The sequence below is a fragment of the Paroedura picta genome, chromosome 9, assembly GCF_049243985.1.
Source record: "Paroedura picta isolate Pp20150507F chromosome 9, Ppicta_v3.0, whole genome shotgun sequence".
Classification (NCBI taxonomy): Eukaryota; Metazoa; Chordata; class Lepidosauria; order Squamata; family Gekkonidae; genus Paroedura; species Paroedura picta.
Genome location: NC_135377.1, coordinates 10,573,341 through 10,597,576, shown reverse-complemented (window position 1 = coordinate 10,597,576; position 24,236 = coordinate 10,573,341). Strand labels below are relative to the sequence as shown.

Genomic DNA, 24,236 nt, shown 5'->3' with positions numbered 1-24,236 from the left:
AGGCCCGGCATTGTGACGGAGGGCGCCGCGATCCCGCCCCGCGCGGCCCACAGAGGCCCTGCCGCCGCCGCCGCCGCCGCCGCCGCCTCTCCCCGGCCGCACGAAGGGAGCGAAGGCGCCCGCCCGGGGGCGGCCACGACGATGATGGCGGCGGCGCCGTCGCGCAGGGCCCCCCACGAGCAGCAGCAGCAGCAGCAGGAGCCGCGGGCTGAGGCGGCGCGAGGAGCCGCCGGGCGCTAAGCGGGCCCCGCACAGCCGCTCGCTCGCTCGCTCGCCCGCCCGCCCGCCCTCGCCGCCCCTCCGTCTCTGGCCTGGCCGCCCGCCCCGCGCCCGGAGACGGACAGGAGGCGGCGGAGGGCTCTCGGGGATGGCGGCCCTGGCCCCCCCTCAGCCGCCGCCCCTGCGCCTGGGCCCGCGGCTCCGGGCCGGCGCGGAGGTGGCGCTGCGGGTGCCCAGCCTCTTCTTCATCGACGCCATCTTCAACTCGGCCCCGGTGCTGCCCGGAGACTCCCTGTGGGCCGGCCTCCTGGGGGGGCTGCTGCGGCTGCTGGGTGAGACCTCGGCGACCCCCCCCCCACCCTTCCTCCCTCCCTCCCTTCCTTCCCAACTCCATTTTCTCCTCCCCAAGGGTGCCCCTTGACCCCCCCCCAGAATGGGGAAGACCCCCCCCAGCTTTCCCATATTATCGCCCCCCTCCAGCTTCTCTCTTTCCTCTTATGATCTCGCTCCCACCCACCCACCCATCCCGGCCCAGTTTAACAGGTTTCCCCCCCTGGAATTGCAGCTCACTTTTCAGACCCCAAAGATCAGTTTCCCTGGAGAAAAGGGATGCTTGGGAGGGTGGACTTTGTGGCATTGTACCCCACTGAGGTCCCTGCCCTCCCCAGGCTCCAGCCCAAAATAGTCAGGAGTTTCCCAATTCGTATCTGGCCACCTTACCCCCCAGTACCCTGCCTCCGGCCAGGAGGGAACCTGGCACCCCTAGTCCAGGTTCCCTTTTTTCCCCTCCAACTTCTATGCTCCTTCCTGTGCCCTTGTTCAGATGGGTGAGCGAGATTTCCGGAGAGAGATGATGGGATTGATTTTTTTGTTGTTAAAATCTGCCTTTTTCTTCCAAGATATATTTCCTTTAACTTCTCTTTTGTCCCAACAACAAGGAAGAGGTTAGGTGAGGCTGAAAGGTCATAGCCGGCCCAAGGTGACCCAGAAGGTTTTGTGATTTACTGAGGATTTGAACCCAGATCTCAATTCCAGGGCCTGATGCTGTGACCTGTCAAACATGTGCTGGGAGTTCATTCCAGATGGTGGGGTCCTGGTGTGGATGGGGGAAGGGAGCCTTACACCTTTCTTCCCCCCTTTATGCTGTTTTCTCAACCTGAATCCCCCCCCCCCCCAGCGGCTGTTTGGCCTGTTGTGTAAATTGGTATGTAATGATGGTTTGCATAGCTTCAGGGAAACAGGAGAATGAAGCCCCCTCTACTTGTATACTGTAGTCCTGTCCCGATTGAGCCCCCCCCCCCCATGCTTGAGAATCTCACCAAAATGCTCCATTTCCCATCTGACAAGACCCGAGAAGGTCACTTAAACAGCCTACTGTGTAATGGCTGGTCTGAGAGGAACAATATAACCTGTAGTGTAGTTAGGCTCCAACTCTCATAAAAACATGTATCTTCTTGACAGCGCCAAATTATGCTTCCTGTTGTTTCAGAACGGAGCTTTCCCAATCCCAGATTGCCCCAGAAATGCATGTTAAAATGGCTGGGGGGTGGGGTGGGGGTGGGGGAATCCGTCCATGCTGTTGGCTGATTATGACTATCCTGATTGGGTGCTTAAAGCAAATAATCTGTATTGCGTGTTCTCCAAGAGCCGTCTGTGCTGTAGGCTCCAGTGCTGCTGTAGCTACCAGGCGAAACCCCAACAGATTACATAATTGATATCGTTCCCTCCCTTAGCCACATTTCCCCCAGAGATTTCCAAGAAGAGATGTTCACTTGGTATTGCCTCAACTCTGCTTCCTTGACGGCTTGTTTCGTTTTTCTTAAACCCAAAGAGGTGCGGTTTAATGAGGCCTGCAAACAGCTCTTCCTCAGCCTGCTGCCCAAGGCTTGTGGGCAGTTGTCCTCCAGTCTTTTCATTATAAGATGAAGCTTAAAACCCAGCCATTGGGAGTCTCAAGACACAGGTTAGCTGTACGTTTACTATGCAGCAAGGCTGCGGCATGATTATTTGGTCAAGCTTCCAGTGAACTTTTTAAATGTTTGCCCAAGTTAGCCCCAAACTTTGAAAGTTTAGCACTCTTCTTACCTGTAACCCCAATAGTCTTGCTTTCAGCACAACCATTGTGGGCTCGTTGCTGATTAAGCCAAGATACGGTCTTCTTTAATCGTAGCCTATTTTCTGAAGAAAGTTGACTCATTTGAAATGTGGTGTTGGAGGGAGGAAAACGCACACAAAGAAGTGGATCCTAGATTAACCCTAGAAGCTAAATAATCAAACTGAGGCAGTCACACTTTAGTCACGAGAAAGACTCCCTGGAAAAGAGAATAATGCTAGGAAAAGTCAAAAGCAGCAGGAAAAGAGGCAGCTCCATCTTGAGGTGGGTGGACTCAAACAAGGAAACCACGGCCCTCAAGTTGCAAGACCTGAGCGAGGCTGTTAGCGATAGGATATTTGGGGTGTTTATTTTCATTGTTATTTCTTTTTGTCAGTTGTGTCAAAGCCAACTTAGGGTGACCCCATCACGTTTTCCCCTGCATAGAAAAGCTACGTTTTGTAAGAGACATCACACTTGGAGTGGCGTTGGAACAACTACAGTGATCTAATTGGCATGCATTTTTTCCCTACACAGAGGGACTATCTGATGTGGGAAATGTACTTTAAACAGGCTGTGCTTTCAGCTGGTTATCTGTGATGTACAAATCACACGATGACTAGGCAAAGGAGTATTTTGTAAGTAGGAAGAGCCAGTTTGGTGTAGTGGTTAGGAGTGCGGACTTCTAATCTGGCAAGCCGGGTTCGATTCTGTGCTCCCCCACATGCAACCAGCTGGGTGACCTTGGGCTCGCTGTTCTGACCAAGCTGTTCTGTTCTGACCAAGCAGTGATATCAGGGCTCTCTCAGCCTCACCTTTCTCATAGGGCATCTGTTGTGGAGAGAGGAAAGGGAAGGCGACTGTAAGCCGCTTTAAGCCTCCTTCAGGTAGAGAAAAGCGGCATATAAGACCCAACTCTTCTTCTTCTTCAGTAATATCAGGGCACCTCACAGGGTGTCTTTGTGGGGAGAGGAAAGAGAAGACGATTGTAAGCCACTTTGAGACTCCTTCGGGAAGAGAAAAGCGGCATATAAGACCCAACTCTTCTTTTTAAAAAACAAAACCTTACTCTGTGGTCAGTGTACTTCCTCACAGATGTTATTGAGCGAGTGACCTTTGTGGTGACCCCTGCAAAAGTGTCACCCGCAAATCTCTTAACTCTAAGGAGCAATGCATATTAGAGCCTTGGCCTTGATCGCCGAGGCTAGCCTAATCCCTTCAGATCTTGGAATCTAAGCAGTCGGCTTGTATTTGGTTGGGAACACCAGAACGCCAGGGTTCCTACACAGAGGCAGGCAATGGCCAACCACCTCTCCTCCCTTGAAAACCCCACGGGGGTTTGCCATAAATCAGCAGTGACTTGCCCGCACTTTCTACCATCACGTGTGATGGAAGAGTTTAACTGAGAGCTCTGCATCCCAACTGCATTATTTCATAGAATCATAGAATCATAGAGTTGGAAGGGGCCATACAGGCCATCTATTTCAACCCCCTGCTCAACGCAGGATCAGCCCAAAGCATCCAAGAAAAGTGTGTATCCAACCTTTGCTTGAAGACTGCCAGTGAGGGGGAGCTCACCACCTCCTTAGGCAGCCTATTCCACTGCTGAACTACTCTGTGAAAATTTTTTTCCTGATATCTAGCCTATATCGTTGTACTTGTAGTTTAAACCCATTACTGTGTGTCCTTTCTTCTGCAGCCAATGGGAACAGCATCCTGCCCTCCTCCAAATGACAACCTTTCAAATACTTAAAGAGGGCTATCATGTCCCCTCTCAACCTCCTGTTCTCCAGGCTGCACATTCCCAAGTCCCTCAACCTATCTTCATAGGGCTTGGTCCCTTGGTGTGTCTTTGTGTCACATTCCTAATTACCTTTGAGTGAATTTACTATGATTTAACTCAGAGCAAGCCTCCCTCCCCCCAAAGCTTTGTCTACAGGCTGGGTTTGATTATAACTTTATTAGCTTGCCAAGGTGCTCCGCTGTGCCTGGAGCACATTTAAATGGTAATGGGTGATAATAGGTTTCCTTTCATGGGAGTTGACACTTGCCTTTCCCGAGTGTGTTGCTTAATTGTACATTGAATTAACGTGTGGTATTTCAAGATGTCATTATCTTAATGAAATGTATTGCCTATTCTAGAGAGGCGAACATTGTACCAAGCAAACCTAGGGGAAGGGAAGAAGAATGAATTATCTGAGTCAGTCAGGGGGTAAATTGTCCACATGAAGCTGCCTTACATTGAATCAAACCATCAATCCATCCAGGTCAGTATTGTCAACTCAGGGTCTCAAGCAGAGGCCGTTGACATCACCTGCAGCCTGTTCCTTTTTAATTGGAGATGCTGGGGGTTGAACCTGCACGCAGGGCAGATGTTCCCCCACTGAACCTTGGCTCCTCCCGCCCTGGAGCTACTGCCTCTCAGGCCCTTATATATTGATGTATAATTCTCTGGTCTCAGAACTATACATCTGACTACTCTGTGTAATCACCACCACCACCCCTAAGGCGGTGGCTCATTGCCTTACTCCACATAAAAAACAAAAACAAAATCAGAGTCCAGTGACATCTTTAAGACCAACAAAGATTTATTCAAGGCGTGAGCTTCCAAGTGCAAGCACTCTTCATTTGAGGAAGAGTGTTTGGACTCGAAAGCTCATGCCTTGAATAAATCTTTGTTGGTCTTAAAGGTGCCACTGAACTCTGATTTTATTGTGCTACTTCAGACCAACACAGCTACCCATTTGAATCTAATAATTCCTCTACATTGCTACCCCGCTCTTCCTGGTGGTCTCCCATCCAAGTATTAACATGGCTGACCCTGCTTAGCTTCCAAGCTGTGATGAGGTGAAGCTAGGCCGGGCTATTACAGTTGGGGTGTGCGACTTTACCTGGTGGTATCATTACTTAGAAACACTCTATCATTGCTGGGTGGCCAGCTATGTTGGCATACAGATAGAGAATACTGTGGAGAAGGAGTATGTTGGAATAACAGGTGCGAAGATATAGTAGAACAGAATGCTCAGGAAAGGCAACTTTTACCAGTGGCTCATCTCTCTAGCCCAGGGGTAGGCAAACTGTGGCCCTCCCGATGTCCATGGACTACAATTCCAGGGGTTAAAGTGCGGCCCTCCAGATGTCCATGGACTACGATTCCAGGAGTCAAACTGCGGTCCTTCAGATGTCCATGGACTACAATTCCCAGGAGCCCCCTGCCAGCGAATGCTGGCAGGGGCTCCTGGGAATTATAGTCCATGGACATCTGGAGGGCCGCGGTTTGACTACCCCTGCTAGCCCAAACAAATATATAAAGGGGGATGGAACCCTGTGAAGGGTGAGGCTTTTAAGTGTCACCCTGGGACTTTGACGGTTGCCGTTGCTCACGTGACAGGGTAGTTGAAATATTTTAAAGTTTGCTGACACAGCGGCTGATTCATCCCATCCCACTGTAAAGATGTGTTAGCATAGGAAAGTGCTTTGAAGGTAATCCTGTGTAAATGAGATTTGGAGGGGTCTGTTAGGGGATGATCTCTGTTAAGACCACAGTGATAGGATTAAGCGATTGGTGCTGCTTGAGACCTGTGTTTAAACTGGCAGGGGCTTCTGGGAATTGTAGTCCATGGACATCTGGAGGGCCGCAGTTTGACTACCCCTGGTTTAAACCATTGCTTTTTTGAAAGCGTTGGTGAAATACAAAGTCCAGTTGATGGGGTGGGACGACCTTTTCTTCGATAAGGTGACACTTTTGTCTTCCTGAAGCATTTTGAGTTACCCCATACAGCCTACCCTAGATAGGTAAACAAAGCAAACCTGTGGAACAAAGTTTGAATTTAGTGACACCTTTCAGCAAAGTTTAATTCAGTGTATACCCAGAATTAAACTTCATTGATTGGGTGTCACTGGACAGGGTTACCCACCTGAAATTCTAGGTAAACCTGTGAAATTTCTTGTCATTAATTTCCTTGCATATTTTTTAGGCTGCCATTAATGATTTTGGGGCACTGTATGGAAGAAAATTGATGTCACTAAGATTAGTGGGGTTCTCCCCATCACTTTGGTTTAAAAGGCTACATTTTTTTAAAGTAGCTAAATCGTAGAAGTCCTAGATTCTTTTTTTAGGCTGAAAATTGTTCCCCAGACTCCTAATTATTTTTAACGTACAGTAGTGATCTCATATTATCCAGAAACGTGCGAAATGGCCATGGGTTGCATCCAGTGAATTGTTCCACCTGTAGAACAGAACTGTCTGTCTTGCATGGCTGTAAGCCATCTCTCTTCCGAAATATTGATCCCAGGAATTGGCGCCCTTGAGCAACAGTGCCGGGTGCGAGGGTACTCAGTGGAAAGGATGGATCGGCAAAAAACTCTCACCCAAACAAGTATTAAATATAAGAGCTTGGCCTTGGAGAATTATTGTGCTGGAATCTATAAATGCACTCATGAGGCCTAATTGCTTTATTTGATTGAACACCAAGAGGTATTAAAAAATTAAATAAAAAAAACAAATATTGTAATCTTGTTCTAATTTTTTTTAATTTTTTTTTTTAACACCTCTGGGGTTTGCATTGCTGCAAAGTGGCGCCATGTTTGGATGGGATGTGCCTTCCTGTGGAAGCCCAGTCTGCAGAATGTTAGTTGGATTCCAATTGTGACTGAATAGCTCCGTGGCAGTTAAACCTAACTGACTTCATCTGGGCTGGGCGGAGGGGGAGGTCATAGTCCGGTAAGATAGCGGAGCGCTCTGTTGCTGTTCTGCTCGGAGCAACCTAGCAACCTCTCCAAAGGGAGTCTGGGGGGTTCTGGCTGGGAGAGGAGAGCAGTAGGGTCTTGGGTAACCATGAATCATGAGTCGGATTGGGATGAACCCATGGTGCTGGGTTGCTTGATACCTGGAAATGTTTTGCTGGTGTCCGCTTTCAGATCCTGGTATTTGCTTGGAATCTGGCCATAAACAGCTCTACGTAAGATGATGGACCTGTTGGGCAAGGATTTTAAGGAACATTCATATTAAGGCAGGTTATGCCCTTCCTGAGACTGTATATGTGGGGTAAAAGCATAGTGTTTTATCTAGTTCATTCCAATTAAGCTATATTTGGTCAGACATTGCTTTTAAAATCCCAAAAGGGAAGGCAGATGACTCAGGGCATGGTCTGTTACAGTAATTGAGATCCCTGAGATCATACACATATCCAGTTGTATGGAAACATGGTTATTGGTTACTGCATCTATTCCAGGGTTTACCAACCATGGTTCTTTGGTACCATGTGGTACTATGAAGGCCCCTCAATGCTACTGCAGCATGCAGGTTGTCAAAATGGCGGTCCTCCCATCCTATGCCTTCCATTTCCAGCTCCAAGCGAAAACATTATTAAAGTGTTTTTTTAATCTATATTTGGGTAGGTTGACCTACCCTTCCCAAAGTGGCCAAAGATAGACCTGGAGGGGTGGATGGGGAGTGGCCCCACCCATTTAAGCCTTTGCCACCTGAGACTCCTCTCATTTCTGTGCATGGCAGGGAGGCATGACCAGCTGACATCACTTCCTGGTACCTCGAAGCCTGAAAAACATTTCAGTGATACTTCTGTGGTCCAAAGGTTGAAAAAGGCTGAGCTATTCCGCACCCCTTAGGCCTTCACTTCCAGCTTAGAGTTATAAGCCTTAGTTGTTGTACCAAACATGGGTACAGCATGGGTGACCTCTTTTGAGTTGCTGTTGCATCAGAAACATTATCCCTGCCTGCTAATCTACAGTACACTTCTAAGAACACTTTCCAGGGAGTAACTCCTACTGCTATAGGCCTGGGTAAGGAAGTAACTCCTACTGCTATAGACCTGGGTAGGAACTTGGCTAGCAAGCAATCCTAAGCAGGTCTGTTGTGAAGTACTTCGGTTTTATTTAATGGGAGTTATTCCCTGTAAATGAGCCTCTTGTTGCGCAGAGTGGTAAGGCAGCGACATGCTATCTGAAGCTCTGCCCATGAGGCTGGGAGTTCGATCCCAGCAGCTGGCTCAAGGTTGACTCAGCCTTCCATCCTTCCGAGGTCGGTAAAATGAGTACCCAGCTTGCTGGAGGGTAAACGGTAATGACTGGGGAAGGCACTGGCAAACCACCCCGTATTGAGTCTGCCATGAAAACGCTAGAGGGCGTCACCCCAAGGGTCAGACATGCCTCTGTGCTTGCACAGGGGATACCTTTACATTTACCTTTATTCCCTGTAAAGTGTTCTTCAGATTGCAGCTGGAGATTCCTAGATTTAAGGAGCCTTATAGGCTATTTAGTTCCCTGCCCAGCACAGGAAGTCTGAAGCTAGATTCTTGAGCGGGGGTGTCAAACTGGGCTGTCCAGGGCTCTTATACAGCCCGTGAGCAACCAGTCATTTACTTTTATGGCCAGACAACAGCAGCTGTGCATGATGTCACTAGATACTATCCCTGTGTGAAAGCATCACGGAAGTGGGCAGGTGGGCATCAAGGGAGATGCTTTAAAGAAATCCCTCTTCTTTGAAAACACCTGTTTACCTCAAGGCGGGTAGAACAGGCAAATAAGTGTTCTTTTCCACCACCTTCCTCAGTAACCAGACTGGAATGAGAAGAAATGTATGTTGCAAAAACTCTTGTCAAAGTAAGTTCTCATTACTTCCCTCCCTGAGCCAGTTAAGGCTTGCCTCTATGTTCAGTCAGCAGAAGGTCAGTGTTATAAACAAGTTATTTTAAGCCAGAAGATGAGTAGCTAAGGACTGTTCACCCTGAGCATCTTGTACTCAAGTGGTGGGGGATTCTGTCTGTATACTCATCGCCCACTGAGATGACAGCCTTCGTAAGAAATAACCTGGTTTCCATACAGCTAGGCTTTTTCTGCCCTAATTATTCGGTTCCCCTCAAGCCCCCACCTCCACCCTGCATTTTATAAGCTACAGGTGTTTGCATTAAACGTGGATGTAGAATGACTGCTGAGAGACAGAGTGGTGTAGTGATTAAAAAAGCAGAGGACTCAAATCTGGAGAAGCAGGTTTGATTCCCCACTCCTCCACGTGCTGCCAGCACCTTGGGCGTCACCTTGGGCGTCACAGTTCTTAGAGCTGTCCTTGCAGATCAGTTGTCTTAGAGCTCTCAGCCCCACCTACCTCATAGAGTGTCTGTTGTGTGGAGAGGAAGGGAAAGATGTTTGTAAGTCACTTTAGGACTCCTTTAGGTAGTGAAATCAGGTCTTCTTAAATAGAAAACTTTCTACTATATTGTGCAGGGGTAGTCAAACTGCGGCCCTCCAGATGTCCATGGACTCCAATTCCCAGGAGCCCCTGCCAGCATTCGCTGGCAGGGTCTTGTGGGAATTGTAGCCCATGGACATCTGGAGGGCCGCAGTTTGACTACCCCTGATATTATGAATTGAAACTAAATCAATAGAAATCATTGTGTGAGTTCCTGAGGATAAGTGCTAGTGTCCACATCTGGCTGAGTGGATCCAGCCATCCTCCAAACAGATTTCATACAGCCTTCCTCCAATGGAAAAGCTACAAGCTGGAGGAAGCCTCCTCAGATTGGGAGCAGGCTTAAAAACTGAGCCAAAAGGAAAGGCAAGGAATACTTAAATAACCAAACTTTGCTCAATGCGGTGGTAGGACAGGGTAGAATCCACCCCACGGACTTAGAGTCCTAGGCTGCAATCCTAAAACCACTTTCTTGGGAGTCAGTCCCATTAAATAAAATGGCACCTCATTCTGAATCAACCTGGTTAAAAACGCTGCCATAGAGCAGTAAGAGGTCTTGTAGGCCATTTAGTCCCCTAAACGTACATCCTTTGACCTTGCCGTGTTTAATAATTTTGTTGCCCTCCATTTCAGTTTGTATCAGAACTGGACACCAGATGATGCCTAACTAGAGCAGAGTTGAGTGGGGGCTATTACCTTTTCAGACTGTTCTAGTGTTACAGCTTACCTTTATTACAGCCATTTCTCACTGCTGTCTCTTGTATTGACTTTAGTGTCGATGGTTGTTCTGCGAACCTTGTTCCATGTACCACTGTCAAGCCTGATAGCCTCCATCCAGTACCTGTGTATTTGGTTATTTTTCCCTAAGTGCTGAACTTTTCATTTGTGTCTGCTGTAGTTCAGCCAAGGTTTCCAAGTCCTGCAGCCTCACTCTGTCAGTTCTGTTTTCTGTCCCTCCCTATTTTGTGTCACCTGCATTTACCCACCATTGATAAAATAACTGACGAATGCTAGGCCCAGGAGGATAGAGCCCTGCTTCTCTTGAGACGTCCCTCCAGGTTGAAGAAATGCTATAAATATATACGTTTAACGGCAAAGTCATTGTTTACTTATTAAAACGCTTACCTTTTTCTTCTCCAGGTGTCTTTGTGTCCAGCATCGTCCTCGTCCTTTCACAAAGATCCCTTTTCCAGTTTTATATGATCAGTTCTGCATTTCTGCTGGCTGCAACATCAGTGTTGGTGAACTACTATGCTTTTTTGCACATCAACTCCCACAGTGCCTATTACACAGATGCATTTGAAGTCCAGCTCCTGCCTCATAAAGGACCTTCCCTGTGGATGGCACTCTCTGTCCTTCAGCTTGCCTTTGGAATTGGCTACGTTGCACTGTTAAACATCCAGTCCATATACTCTCAACTGATCATACTGGATTTATTGATTCCTGTTGTCGGCTTGATCATTGAATTACCTTTACACATCAGGCAGATTCTAGTCTTTATCTCAGGCTTCGTTTTGACATTTTATACCCTGGCCATTTTAGTGTCTAAACTGAAACGGTTCTACTACTCCACCCGGTATGTCTATCTCCTCGTCAGGCACATGTACCGCATCTACGGATTACAGCTCTTGTTGGAAGATACGTGGAAAAGGATTCGTTTCCCAACCGTGCTGCGTGTCTTCTGGCTCACGAGACTTACGGCACAAGCCGCCGTGCTCATTTATGTGGTCAAGTTGGCAGAAGGCACCAAATCCTACATGATTTCTTGGGATCACTTTTGGGAAGTCCTTTGCAGCCTCATCATCAGCGGGTGCGATTCTACTTTAACTGTGTTAGGCATGAGCGCCGTGATCTCCTCCGTGGCTCATTATCTCGGGCTTGGTATTTTGGCCTTTATAGGTTCTACTGATGAAGATGACAAGAGGCTGGGTTTTGTGGCTCCCGTTTTATTTTTCATTTTGGCCCTGCAGACTGGTTTGAGCGGGCTAAAGCCAGAAGAGAGACTAGTGCGCTTGAGTCGAAACATGTGCCTTTTGCTAACTGCAGTCCTGCATTTTATCCACGGGATGACCGATCCCGTCCTGATGTCTCTGAGTGCCTCCCACGTGTCCTCCTTCCGCAGACACTTCCCTGTCCTCTTTGTCTCAGCTTGCCTCTTTGTTCTTCCAATTCTGCTCAGCTACGTCCTTTGGCACCACTATGCACTAAATACGTGGCTGTTTGCCGTCACAGCCTTCTGTGTGGAGCTCTGCCTGAAGGTTATAGTTTCTATCACTGTGTATGTACTGTTCATGATTGATGGCTACTATAATGTCCTCTGGGAAAAGCTTGATGATTATGTCTACTACGTTCGATCCACAGGCAATATTATCGAGTTCATATTTGGACTCATAATGTTTGGGAACGGCGCCTACACCATGGTCTTTGAATCAGGAAGCAAAATCCGGGCGTGTATGATGTGCCTGCATGCCTACTTCAACATCTACTTGCAAGCCAAGAACGGGTGGAAAACGTTCATAAATCGCAGGACCGCAGTTAAGAAAATCAACTCGCTTCCTGAAGTCAAAGGAGAGCGCTTACGTGAAATAGACGATGTGTGCGCCATCTGCTACCACGAGTTTACGACGTCCGCTCGTATTACTCCATGCAATCACTACTTCCATGCACTTTGCCTTCGGAAATGGCTCTATATTCAAGACACTTGTCCCATGTGCCACCAGAAAGTTTATATCGACGATAAGGAGAACACCAACGCCTCAAACAATAACGGCTTTGTTGCACATGACGAAAACGTACCTAATGAAAACGTTGAAGATAGCGACGGGACCGAGAGCGAGGAGGAGGAGGAGACCGACGGCTTGACTTAGCCTGTTATTTGCAGATCTCGGGACATCAAACCTGGTGGTTTAAAATGTCATGTACTGAACACTGCAGGTGTGTGTTAATAGCAACATTCAACAATGGAATAAAAGTTTCACTTCATCAGTGTGTATCTAAGCACAAGAACAGTATCTCAGAAATGTTGAATCTGTGAATGGGGTGGTCAGTTTACTGTGATGTGCTACTGTATATATACCTCTGATTCCTGCTGGTCTCTTTTGCGACCACGTTACATTTTATGTACATTATTGTACATGGAATAAAATGTTTTTGCTTATTTTTTTAAAAACTGAACAAAAACACTTCTTAATTGGTAGTGCAAACTGTAGTGTGTGCAGGCTGGTTAATTTTAAGCTGATGGGTTTGAAGATGCTCCGATTCATTTTCAGGGTTTCCAGAAGGCAACATATATAGAGCAAATAAAAAGAAATTAAACGTCTCATGCAAAAACCTTACCAAAGCATCATTCCTGTCTTGAGAGGGAGAGACAAAAATTAGGTGTTCGGCTGATCCCAGCAGTGTTGCTGCTTTGCATTTGTGGAGAGAAATGTGGAGATAAACATTGTCCCCGCCCCCCGTCCCCAATATGTAGCCAATCTTCTGCCATCTTCACTTCTGTTCGAAATCTATGTGAATTGACAAGTCAGCACAATCAGCATTTATGTCACCCTAAGAGAGTAATGAAGCCCCTGAAACTGAACTGTCATTCTGAAAGCAACTGGAGAACGGAGAAGCACTTAAAAATATTTTCCCATGTCTTATACCTCAGCCCATTTCTAAATTAACTGACCATAAGATGCAGGGGAAGCTTTATTTCGTGTAATAGGCTTTATTATAACAATACATAAAACTTTACATATCAGGAAAGAAGATTTTAATACTGTTGTTGTACATAGTGTTGGCCAGTTCAAGCGGATCTTCTTCCCGTACTGCTGCTATTATTTCCAGAATTTGGCTAGAAGGGGGGGGGGGGAATCTTATTAGAGCACAGCTTAGCAAAGACATTAATGATACTTCATTGCTTATGTTCATAAATATTAATATTAAATGTGTATAAATATTTTTGGACAGAGGTTTAACAGTACTGGATTTTATTATTTAATTGCCATGTGAGTTACAGCAGCGCTGGAATAAAATGCCATTAAATTAGTTCCTGGGATGAATGCAGTACCAATGGGCTGAAGGGGGTCAAAGCAGGGGTGCTAGTATCCTTCATATTAGCCAAGTTTTGTGGAGGCCGTCTGACTGCAGATCCTAGTGGATAAAACCAGGGCATCTTTTGCTAGCTCAGGGCATCTAGTACTGCACTCCTCCTAAGCCATTAAACCAAAGTTCTAAGTTAATTGAAGTCAATGGGCTTCGATGGATATTACTTTACATAAGATTACCCTTATGTAGTGTAAGATTACACCTATGTAGAAGAAGAATTGGTTCTTAGATGCCCCTTTTCTCTACCTGAAGGGGTCTTAAAGTGGTTTACAATTGCCTTCCCTTTCCTCATCCCACAACAGACCCCCTGTGAGGGAGGTGAGGCTGAGAAAGCCCTGAGATTACTGAATATTTGGGTCTCAAAGCAGCTTACATTCACCTTCCCTTTCCTCTCCCCACAACAGACACCCTGTGAGGGAGGTAAAGCTTAGAGAGCCCTGATATTACAGCTCTGTCAGAACAACTTTATCAGTGCTGTGGGGAGCCCAAGGTCACCCAGCTAGTTTCACGTGGGGGAGTGTGGAATCAAACCCGGCTCGCCAGATTAGAAGTCTGCACTGTTAACCACTGCACCAAGCCCTCACCACCACTGTCCCCATAGTCCTTCCTAGGGAGGGACTGTGGGGAAAGCCCCCTATAGCCTGTGAGAAGGTACCACTGAGCTCCCTGTCCTACCTGCACCCTCCCCAACTCTCACCACTGGCAGTAATAGTATGGCTAATGGTAAAGCAAAATAGTCCAGAAACTAGAAAGCCTCAAGAATGAAATAAAGCAAGGAGGCATTATAATTTAGACAGAGTGTGATTAACAGAATTCCTGTTTTCCACCCCTCCCTTACAGAGTTGGATAAATAGATTTGGAGGTTTTAATTATTTTTCATGATAGCCCCACAAAACTAAGGACAGAATATCTCCCCTTTAACCGCCCTGAGTGCTTCTGGGAATGGTGGGGTAAGAAAATATTAATGTGGAGAAGCAGTAAGAGAACATCTCTCATTACTACTGTGATTCAGAGCTGCAAAACGACACAGTTCTACCAATACACGAGGGTTGGGTTGTTATGCTGAAAGAGTTCAACCCCCCCCTCCCCCCATTCCTGCATAATGAAATGCAGGGCTCCGTATGTAGCTGATCTGCTTCCCCTTTCATAGAAAACCATATTCCTGTGAGGCGGAGGGCATTTTGCTGGGTCACCTTGGCATGTCACTCTCAACCCCCACACAAAAGCTGATGGATTTAGATGTGAATCCCTCATCCCATCTATCTCACTGGGTTTTGTTGTGTGTCACCTGAGTTGCATCAGGACCTTGAAATATGTTAAACGGCTTACTTACATTATATGACATGGCTCGTTTCTGTCCTTTAGGCAGTGTCCTGGTTCCCATTTTTTCTTTGTAGGGAATGTAGTTTTTACATATTTTGAACCCATGTGGGTATTCTTCACTCCACACCAAGGAGCATCTAGTTCGATTTAAGAAACACATCAATATAAACAGCGTCCAGTCTACAGATGGTCACAGAGCCACTATCTCAGATTTTTAACGTGTAGGCTGTAAGTCTGAACAAAGCTGGTAATAAAGCCAACCCCAGCCAGGTATAGGAGGTCCTATCAGTACCATAGCCCTCACAGATGCTGGTACAATGGAAAGTTGCAGGGAACTACACCCCTTACATTATGAGAAGCAACCAGGGGTGATACAGGGTTGGAATCAGACTAAATTTTCCACTCATGGAAGGGGTGAGTTAGCTTCCACTATCCGTTCCTGCTGCATACGCCCCAGTTTGCCTCTCATGCTGCTCCTGAGGGTCCCCTGTGCCCCAAGACAAGCATTTCACAAAGGCCAGAGGGCTGTGGTGGGAAGCAGAAACATTCTCTCCCATTGGCTGAAGTGGAAAATTTAGTCTGGAGCCAACCATCATCATTTTTTAAACATTTTTTTCTGCCGCTCCAAAATGGGGCAACTAACCCCCACCTGGGGCGGGGGGATTTTGGATCAGGAATTCAGCTAGATGGGGGCAGTAGCCTCCCCCCACACACACACATCTTGAGCTGAGCCCTCGTGGTCTTTTACATAAGCCACCCAGGGTCTGAAGACCCTGGACCCAACTCACTTAAAAGCAAATGTGATATCCAGTGGGAAAGCCTGCAGAACTTTGTGCTGATAGGAAGGCAAGAAGAGATCTGCTGTGCCTCTCTCCTGGATCGTACCCACAGTGATTCATTCATAGGCATCTTTAAACAGCCCATGGCGCCACCGACTAAATAATTCGTTAAGCCCCCTAGAGGTGGGCTTTGTCCGTGATGAGGAAGGGTCCGGGTTGGACCCTTCCTCACGACAGACAATCGGAGGGACCAATCGGCAGGCGCGAAGCGCCTGCCGATTGGTCCCTCCGATTCCCAGCCTGAGCAACTGCGAGCCGCGCGCAGCGCAGCTCGCAGTTGCTCCCGGACTGACGCGGCGAGAGACGCGAAGCGCCTCTCGCCGCGTCAGACCGCCGCCCAAGGGAACCCCCAGCAGTCGCGCGAAGCGCGGCTGCTGGGGGTTCCCTCCCTGCTGATCTGACGCGCCTTCTCCTCTTTCAAAACCCCTTTTTATAAAGGGGCTTTGAAACTAGTAAAGTTATAATTAGGGCCACAACATCAATATCCTTTAAATATCAATCTAAAAATTTGCAAGGGTCAGTCTACTACATAACAGTAAGTATTGTGTGTGGTAAAAATAAAGTCGCATCACCAAAACATCTAATTTTAGCTCTCTTTTGTGAGGAGAGTTAGGAAGCATCAGACACCGCCCCCCCCCGCACTCATTGTTACACATGCCAATCACCATGTTCTTAACTAGGGTTTTTAGGGATATCCTGAACTACTATTTATACTTGCTACAATGTGTTTAAATTGTTCCCTCCCTCAACGTTTTAAGTAATGATAGTACAAAATCTGTCAAATGGATCAGTGGATTTCCCTCTCCTGTTAGACTGTGGCAACTGAGCTTTAGCAATGCCTTTTGGTGCATTTGAAAAGAGGGAGATGGGAACATCTTGTCGAGGGTGGAGGTACCTGGCAGTGATGAGGGTGCTGTACTGGGCACAGAACGTGGGGCCAGATGCATGCACTTAAATGGTTCTGACACTTCCACTGTTACGGCAGCTGCACTACTGGCTGGAACAAGAAAAGCTGTTTTACGCTACTTTTCCCTACCCGAAGGAGTCAAAGTGGCCTTTCCCTTCCTCTCTCTACACAAAGACACCCCTGTGGGGTAGGTGAGGCTGAAAGAGCTCTGAGAGAAATTCTGATGGGCCCAAGGTCACCCAGCTGGCTGCATGTGGAGGAGTGAGGAGGCAAGCCCAGTGCTCCAGCTTAAGGTCTGCTGCTTTTAACCATGACACCACCCTGGCTCTCTTTTGAGCCTCTCCAGTGCTACATTATATGGGCCGCCAGTATAATGAGCTGAGCTCGGTTCAAAGTGCTGGCTTTGACCTTTGAAACCAAACTGCAGCTACAGAAACATTTGCCCTAAAGATATGCCTGGGAGGGACTGCAATTGGGTCCATATAGGAGGCAGTGATCCTTCAGGTATGTGACTCCAGGTGGTGAAGGGCTTCAAAAGATTTAGACCAGCATCTTGGATTAAGCTAAAAACATACATGACTGTGACACTTGTGGTAAAAACAGGGATAACACTGAAATCACCTAGACAGGCTGCCACATTTGGCAGCAGCTGAAACTTCCAGATTGTCTTCAAAGACAGCCCCATACAGGTGGATATACAGCTCCCTTCTGCAGCCTCGCCTTAAGGACAGCTTGGCTATGCAGACGGAAGATTTACACCTTGGCCTGGTTCTTAATCTAAGTCACTGAGCAGCATCATTGCTGATAACAGAACCTGAGCATGATCGCTGGCTTGTTCACAAATGTTGGGCAGGAGGGTGTGCACACTGCAAGCAGAGTGTGACCAACGGACGGAAGTCTACAGAACCTCCAATAAGAAGTTGCCTTCTTATTGTGCTGCTTAAGAATGGGGAATCCTGATATTAAAAGGTACTCTTTTTCTTTTTGGGGTAGTTGCATCCAGTCTATCCCTTGTGCCAGCCCCCAAGGTTATACTCAAAATTCATCCCAGTTCTGAAGATATTCTGAAATGGGCACCACTGGAAAAGACACAATAAAATGCAGATACATTCTGGCCAAAACAGTAACCTACCTGTTTCTATCATTAATCTTTCATTTGGGATTGACCTCACCGTTTCTAAGTTGGCTTCTGTTTTCAGCGAACTGGAAAAGAAATTTGAAAAGATTATTTGTAATATGGAGACAGCTGTATAAAACATTCTCAGCGTTCAAGAAATGACTGCGTTGCTGCCACACAACATGAGCCCAATCACCCCGCTGGAGGAAGAAGCAGGGGGAAGCTTTGGGATGTGTTGGGGTACCCCAGCCAGCCCCAGAGCAAAACAGGATGCTGGACCCAATGGTCCCATTTCATGAGTCTTCCCCTAATGATTTTGCAGAATCTCCTTTGAAAGCTCCCCAAGACAGTGGTCGGTACGATGTCTTGTGACAGTGAGTTCCACAAGTTAATTATACTTCCTGTTAAGAACTGCATGTAACATAAAGCACAGGGTACTCCAAAGTACTATATAAATGAGTATAAACTTTTATGTACATGCCTGAAGACTAAGGTGCCACTGGATTCAAACTCTGCGCTGCTGCTTCAAACCAAGTTGGCTACCCACCTGAATCTATATCAGTGCTTAATATCAGTTTGAGATTCCAGCATTAAACAGATTATAGCACTTTCAAAGCATTGATAACATGCCCATGTGATTTGCAATCTGTCCAAGCCAAAGCAATCCACCAGCCAGGTATGCTGGGAAGTTAACAAACTCATCTCTGCTGCCTGTTCAGGACTGCAAAGACAGAAAGTGTGTTAAGCCCCCAACAGTCCACCAAATGCTGCGGATGGAATCTGCTTGGCTGGTGGTTGGTCAGATAGGTATCTGCCCCAGTTTAAAACGAGTCTTTGGAGACTGGCTGTTAGAAATGACTTACCAACCATTTATTCCTATGTAGAAATCCAAATCGATTATAGCTGCCGCGGCTTCTTTGGTGCCATCGAAAGAATGCACCTGTCAAAGACACTGATGTGCATTTATTGTCATAGGCAGAAAAAACTCAAGTGCATCTCTCTTCCTCTGGCCTCACTCCTGCATGGCTTTCGAAGGGCGTTCGGCAGCAACACAGGCAAATGAACCTGACACTGTATCGGTATAAATAGGCAAGTGGGTGGGGGGTGGGGTGGAGCTCTTACTTGGTAGAAGCCGAGTCAGCAGCTACACTGCAGACTTTCTTGCTGCCTCACATTACACTGTGTCACAAAAGACCTGGTTTGCCATTGTCCACTTCTGCACAGCGACACCAGACTTTCGTCCAAGTACTAACCCAGGAGAACCCTGCTTCGCTCCTGAGCTGATGAGATCAGGGTAGGCTGCGCCATGCGGGTTAAGAGCAGTCCTGGGCTTACATTCTTATTATGTGTAATTTTTGTTTTATCACCTTTCAGACCTTTTGGGTTGACTACGGGCATGAGAACACCACAAGAGAGGAAGACCAGGAGAGGAGGGTCAAAATACAGATAGGCAAAGCGGTGCTCTCAAGCAAGCCCTGAAAAATCTGCTGATGTCAGATGCAGACTGCAGACCTCTCCAGTTTTTGCCAAGAATTTCTGGATGAAGAAGTGTAAAGGGGGCCCTCAAATCTGATTTGTTTGCAATGTTTTGGCAGTGACAAAACCACAAAAAGGATGGCATTCAAATCATCATTCATACTTACCACTCCTCCCACACACCTCTCTCTGTTTCGCCTCATTATATCTGTGCCAAAAAAAGAGTACAGTTGGGAGATGAGAATCAGAGATATTCTTTATCATTTTCCCCAAGTGTTTTGTATTTTCTAAAACAACCCACCTAGGAATTCAGGATGTGCGTTTCTACAGTGCAGGAACATTGGTAGTTTTGTTTGCTCAGAAAGATCAAATTGCTTTTCAAAATACCTGGGAGGAAAAAAATAAAATACGTTTGATAGAGCACTGGTCACAGTGCTACAAACAATTGGGAAATATGGCCTTGAAAGCTGAAGCCACCCTTGAAAACACTGATGGCTTGGACAGGCCTTTTAGAAACAATAACTTGGAAAAAAATCACAGTGGGAAAAGAATACTAGATTATGTACTGTCAACCTACCCATCTAGTGCATTTTGTTGCATCCATTCCCATAAGGAAGGAAAAGGGTGATACTTAAAAGTGGTACTGGACAGTTTTATTGTGGGATGGGAAATCCTAGCCCCTGGTTTGTGACCAGACCTGTATTTGCTAGCAGAGTGGTCCAATGTTCCAGTTCTAGCAACCACATTTTGCAACAACACCAACTGTAGAAGCACATACAGAAATCTCTGGAGCAAGGTGGTGGCATCCACTGCCAGCAATAAAGGAATGCAGCAAAGTTATCAGATGGGGGGGATGGGGAGGCTTCAAATCCAGTGGGGAAAGTTTAACTCTTCCTTTATGGAAAAGCAGGCAGATTGCTGCTGGCACTTTGCCTTTTGCTACTCTTTAGCTATTACGGCAACACGGAGAACATCCTAATCGATATGAAAGGAAATCTTGCTAATCTTTTGTATGATTAGTAAATCTTACTTGAGCTGAGTGTCTTTAGGGCAGAACTCTAGTCTGTCAAAATCTAGAAGAAGAAAGAGACAATGAATTGGCTTGTGAAAAAAATGCAGCAGTGGCACATGCATTCCAGAGGTAGCTGGCAAATACTCACCCAGACCACACTCCCCAATGGCGATGACCTTCCCTTTATTTTTCTCAGCTAGACTTTGTAACTCTGCTAAGTACTGGTCAGGGTGGCTCTGATCAAACTCTGCGCAGCGGGTGGGATGGCAGCCAACAGTACTGTAAAACATGTCTGAAAACAAACCATATGTGATTGGTAATACTGAAAAAAAAATAACTACAATCTACTGGGCAGACTGGAATGTTAAGAAGTAAAAGAACCCATGTCCGTGCCTGACAATAAGAACAGGCAAGGCTAACAGAAGGCAAATGGATGGATTGGTCACTCTAAATCAGCCTTTCTCGAGTTTTTTTTACTGTTGAGAAATCCCTGAAACATTCTTTAGGCTTCAAGGATCCCAAAAAGTGGCACGATTGTGCAGAATATGGTTGGGAAGCACAGCTGTGTACACGCACACCCAGAACCCCTCCCCTCCCCCTCCCCTCCAGGCCCATCATTGGCCAGTTTATTTTGGGGGGGGGGATTGACATGACCACATGTGGTCATATCACCTGACAAATGTTCAACACATTTTAAAAGATATTAAAAATGAATTCCCACCCATCTGAAAAACCCTTCCAGGGCTATCAAGAAACCCCAGGGTTTCATGAAACCCTGACTGAGAAAGCCTGCTCTAAATGTTAACTTGAGGGTGACGAGAATGTCCCATGTAAATGACAAGGATGTAAGGGTACAAATACCATTTGTTTGTGCCAGCTGCAGAGCCTCTTTGCTATCTTGCAAACTTCCACCTGTAATCATGAACTAGAATTAAGAAAAAAAGATTCACTGTAAGTGCTGGTTTCTTAACGTTAGGGTTAATCTGACATGTCTGACAAAGGTAGCATTGACTTGTGAAAGCTCCTGTTCCGAAAATCTTGCTGGGCTCTCGGATGTGATGGGACTCAATTCTGACTAAACTGCAACTGACAAATGCGGCTACCCACTGGAACTAAGAATTGAGGCTCAAAAAACATACTTTATTAAGGCCCAACAGATAGACGTCTAACATAAATGCTGAAGCAGTTATAATTTAAGACCACAACCATGCAGTTGCTTAAAACCAACTACCTTTTTCACACCAGTCTTGACTGCTCTGTCCACCACATCTAGGAAGTCATCTGCAAAAACAAAACATACAACTGAAATCCACATTTAAAAATAGCACCATGATCCAATTTGTCTCCTCTGCTGTTTCTGGTAGGCAGTAGCCCCTGCAGTTCCCTACAGCTTCCCGACCCCAAACTGGTGATCAGCATTTCTTGGGCATTCAAGAAAGGGCCACAAGTGCCAAGCGCTGACACAATCCTTTCTGCCCACCCACTCATACTCTGCCTAAATTCACAGAATATTTTGGTCTTGTAATTCACCGAACAAAATCAAGCATCAATAAAACAACAAAACATCCATAAAGTCATAAAACAATACTAGAAATTACCCCCACTCACCCCATAAACCATCTCTGTCCACCAACAACAACTGATATTTACCTTGATGTTTCTGAGTCCCTCTGTATATACCTCTGAACATAGGATCTGTTAAGTTCACACCAATATCTAGAGAAGAAGAAAACACTTAGTAATTACAAGAAGAGGCACCCCAGAAGTTTGCAGTTAAAACTTCTGGCTTAGAACAACAAATTCAATATCTTTACAACATCTAATTCTCACCACAGCCTCTCTGCAGTGTAGCTTTGTATGGATTTATAGTTATTTCTCGGATGTACCACTTGTGTACACCAATATCCTGAGAGGTTGACTGAACAATACAATTATTGTTTAAAACATACAAAATGCCAAGTAACAAGCGAGATATTATTAACACCACAACAGCAAATATAACAATGTATGGGGTGTTGTATAATGATAAGAATAAACCAGATGCAACATTATTACCATAATATTTTATGGTGTTTTGAATACAATGTACACCACCCTGAGCTGGCTTGCTAGTACGGTAGTATAGAAATCAATCAATCTATCATTACCACTGAATAATCAGTTGCAAAATTCTGATCTACAGCCATTTACAAGTCCAGCAGATACAACCAATATATGAAAGGCTTGACCCAGTTTACACTAGTGACCTCTGTCAAATGAGGTCTCAGGAGCAATTATGGGAAAGGAATGGCTACTGATAGAGCAGTGCCTTATTTAGTGTTGTCAGTTCCCTCCTGGCCATGGATGAGGGATGGTGTTAAAATTGCCAGGTTCAGGTTGGGTAACTCCTGGAGATTTGAGGATGGAGCCTGGGGATGACATGACCTCAGTGGGGTGCAATGACACAGAGTCCACCCTCCAAAGTATCCATTTTCTCCAGGAGAACTGATCTCTGTAGGGTCAGGGAAAGAAATCCCCAGGTCTCACCTAGGGGGTTGGAATTATGGATCTTAATGACAGGGCAGAAACTGCTGCATTATCTAATACAGGACAGCTTGTAAGTAAATAAGAGTCACACAGGCTTTGACTGAGGGGAATCAGCCAGGCAACTTGCCTGGGGCAGACAAGCCTCATTCATCTATGTCCGTGGTTCTCAACCTGGGGGTCGGGACAAGCAGCTTGGTCAGGAGCACCATCCACACAACAGCCTTGCAGGGTAGATCAAGATAGAGAGTTAGTCTGTCTGGAATAGTGGAGAAGTGCAAAATCGGCACAATGGGACAAGAGGCAGAGCTGAACTGAGAAACCCCGGGGGGAAAAAACAATTTATATACAATCATGAACAATGGCTCTTCAAGCCATTGGTCAGTTTCGGTTTAATTTCTGTGAAAGAACCCTTGCATCATTTTAGGGTTGGGGGTCACCCCAACATGAGGAACTGCATTAAAGGGTCGCGGCATTAGGAAGGTTGAGCACCACTGCTCTATGTTGTTAGTCACTCAAAACATTATGGCATGGTTTCATTTCTATTCCACCCTTCCATAGGCCATTACAATTTTCCATTCCAAACACACATGTAACTATCACACCTATATTTACACGCCTATATCTATCTATATCTTCTCTATTTCGAATAAAATTAGATGCATACAAACAAAATATTGTTAACGAGAGGAAAAAGTAATGGAGTGACAGACTGAGTTTTAGCATCTAGTTATGCCCGCTGTTTATCACCCGCCTTTCTCACTGGGCTCAAGGCGGATTAAGGCGAGGCATTCTCCTGGGAGCAGCCTCGAGGGGGGCCCGGGGAGCTCTGCTCAGGGTGGCGCTGGGTGGGGCATGCCCCCCATTCATGGGCACACTGGAGGCCCCAGCCTGGCCTGGGGATGGAGCTGGATCACAGCCTGCGGCCTCTGCGGCACTGAGAACGGCAAGCTGGACCCGCCGACCCCCAGGCGCCCCCTCAGGCTTCCCCCGGCCCAGCTAGGCCCAAGACTCCTTTCCGGTTGCCCGGGCAACAGCCCTCGCGCCGGCAGCCCCGCCTCACCAATGAACTTGAAGCGGCTCATGACGGCGACGACCGAAACCGTTCCGCACGCGCGCGCCTCTCTCTCTCTCTCTCTCTCTCTCTCTCTCTCTTTCTCAGTATCCCAGTCTGTAGAGGACTAAAGAGGGTGAGCAGCAACAAACGCAACCGCCACATCCGGGAACCTTTGGACCACTCCGGCCGCCATATGCGGGGAGCAAACCTACTGCCCGGATGGGGGAGTTTCTCCGCCCTGTCCCCACGAATGACTCCTCCTTTGTGCAGGCCCAATGGGGAACAAGAGGCATTATTTGTCTTCGCGACGAAGAGGGAAGCGTAAGGCAACAGGTGGGGGTCGAGAATATACGATGTTTTTTTTACACAACGCAA

At 46.6% G+C, this 24,236-nt stretch overlaps 2 protein-coding genes across 7 annotated transcripts; one reads left to right on the top strand and one right to left on the bottom strand.

Moving 5' to 3' along the window:
- Positions 1 to 330: 330 nt before the first annotated feature.
- RNF139 (ring finger protein 139) lies at positions 331 to 12,858 on the top strand. Its single transcript, XM_077351539.1, has 2 exons — positions 331 to 551; positions 10,659 to 12,858. The coding sequence occupies exons 1-2, from the start codon at positions 368 to 370 to the stop codon at positions 12,383 to 12,385; spliced, it is 1,911 nt and encodes a 636-aa protein (XP_077207654.1). The 5' UTR covers positions 331 to 367; the 3' UTR covers positions 12,386 to 12,858.
- A 349-nt stretch (positions 12,859 to 13,207) lies between these two features.
- On the bottom strand, positions 13,208 to 24,024 carry TATDN1 (TatD DNase domain containing 1). 6 transcript variants are annotated; one of them, XM_077351541.1, is made up of 13 exons: positions 23,868 to 24,024; positions 21,932 to 21,997; positions 21,513 to 21,562; positions 21,143 to 21,206; positions 20,430 to 20,573; positions 20,300 to 20,342; positions 19,571 to 19,656; positions 19,437 to 19,477; positions 18,657 to 18,733; positions 17,809 to 17,879; positions 16,665 to 16,766; positions 14,941 to 15,067; positions 13,208 to 13,353 (listed from the first exon to the last, which is right to left on the bottom strand). In XM_077351541.1, exons 1-13 carry the CDS (start codon positions 23,887 to 23,889, stop codon positions 13,251 to 13,253), a joined length of 996 nt encoding a protein of 331 aa, XP_077207656.1. In that variant the 5' UTR covers positions 23,890 to 24,024; the 3' UTR covers positions 13,208 to 13,250. The 6 variants fall into 6 exon arrangements, with proteins under 6 accessions (XP_077207656.1, XP_077207658.1, XP_077207657.1 ...); XM_077351543.1 differs by lacking the exon at positions 23,868 to 24,024 and adding an exon at positions 23,472 to 23,817; XM_077351542.1 differs by lacking the exon at positions 23,868 to 24,024 and adding an exon at positions 23,559 to 23,817.
- Between the last annotated feature and the right edge of the window lie 212 nt (positions 24,025 to 24,236).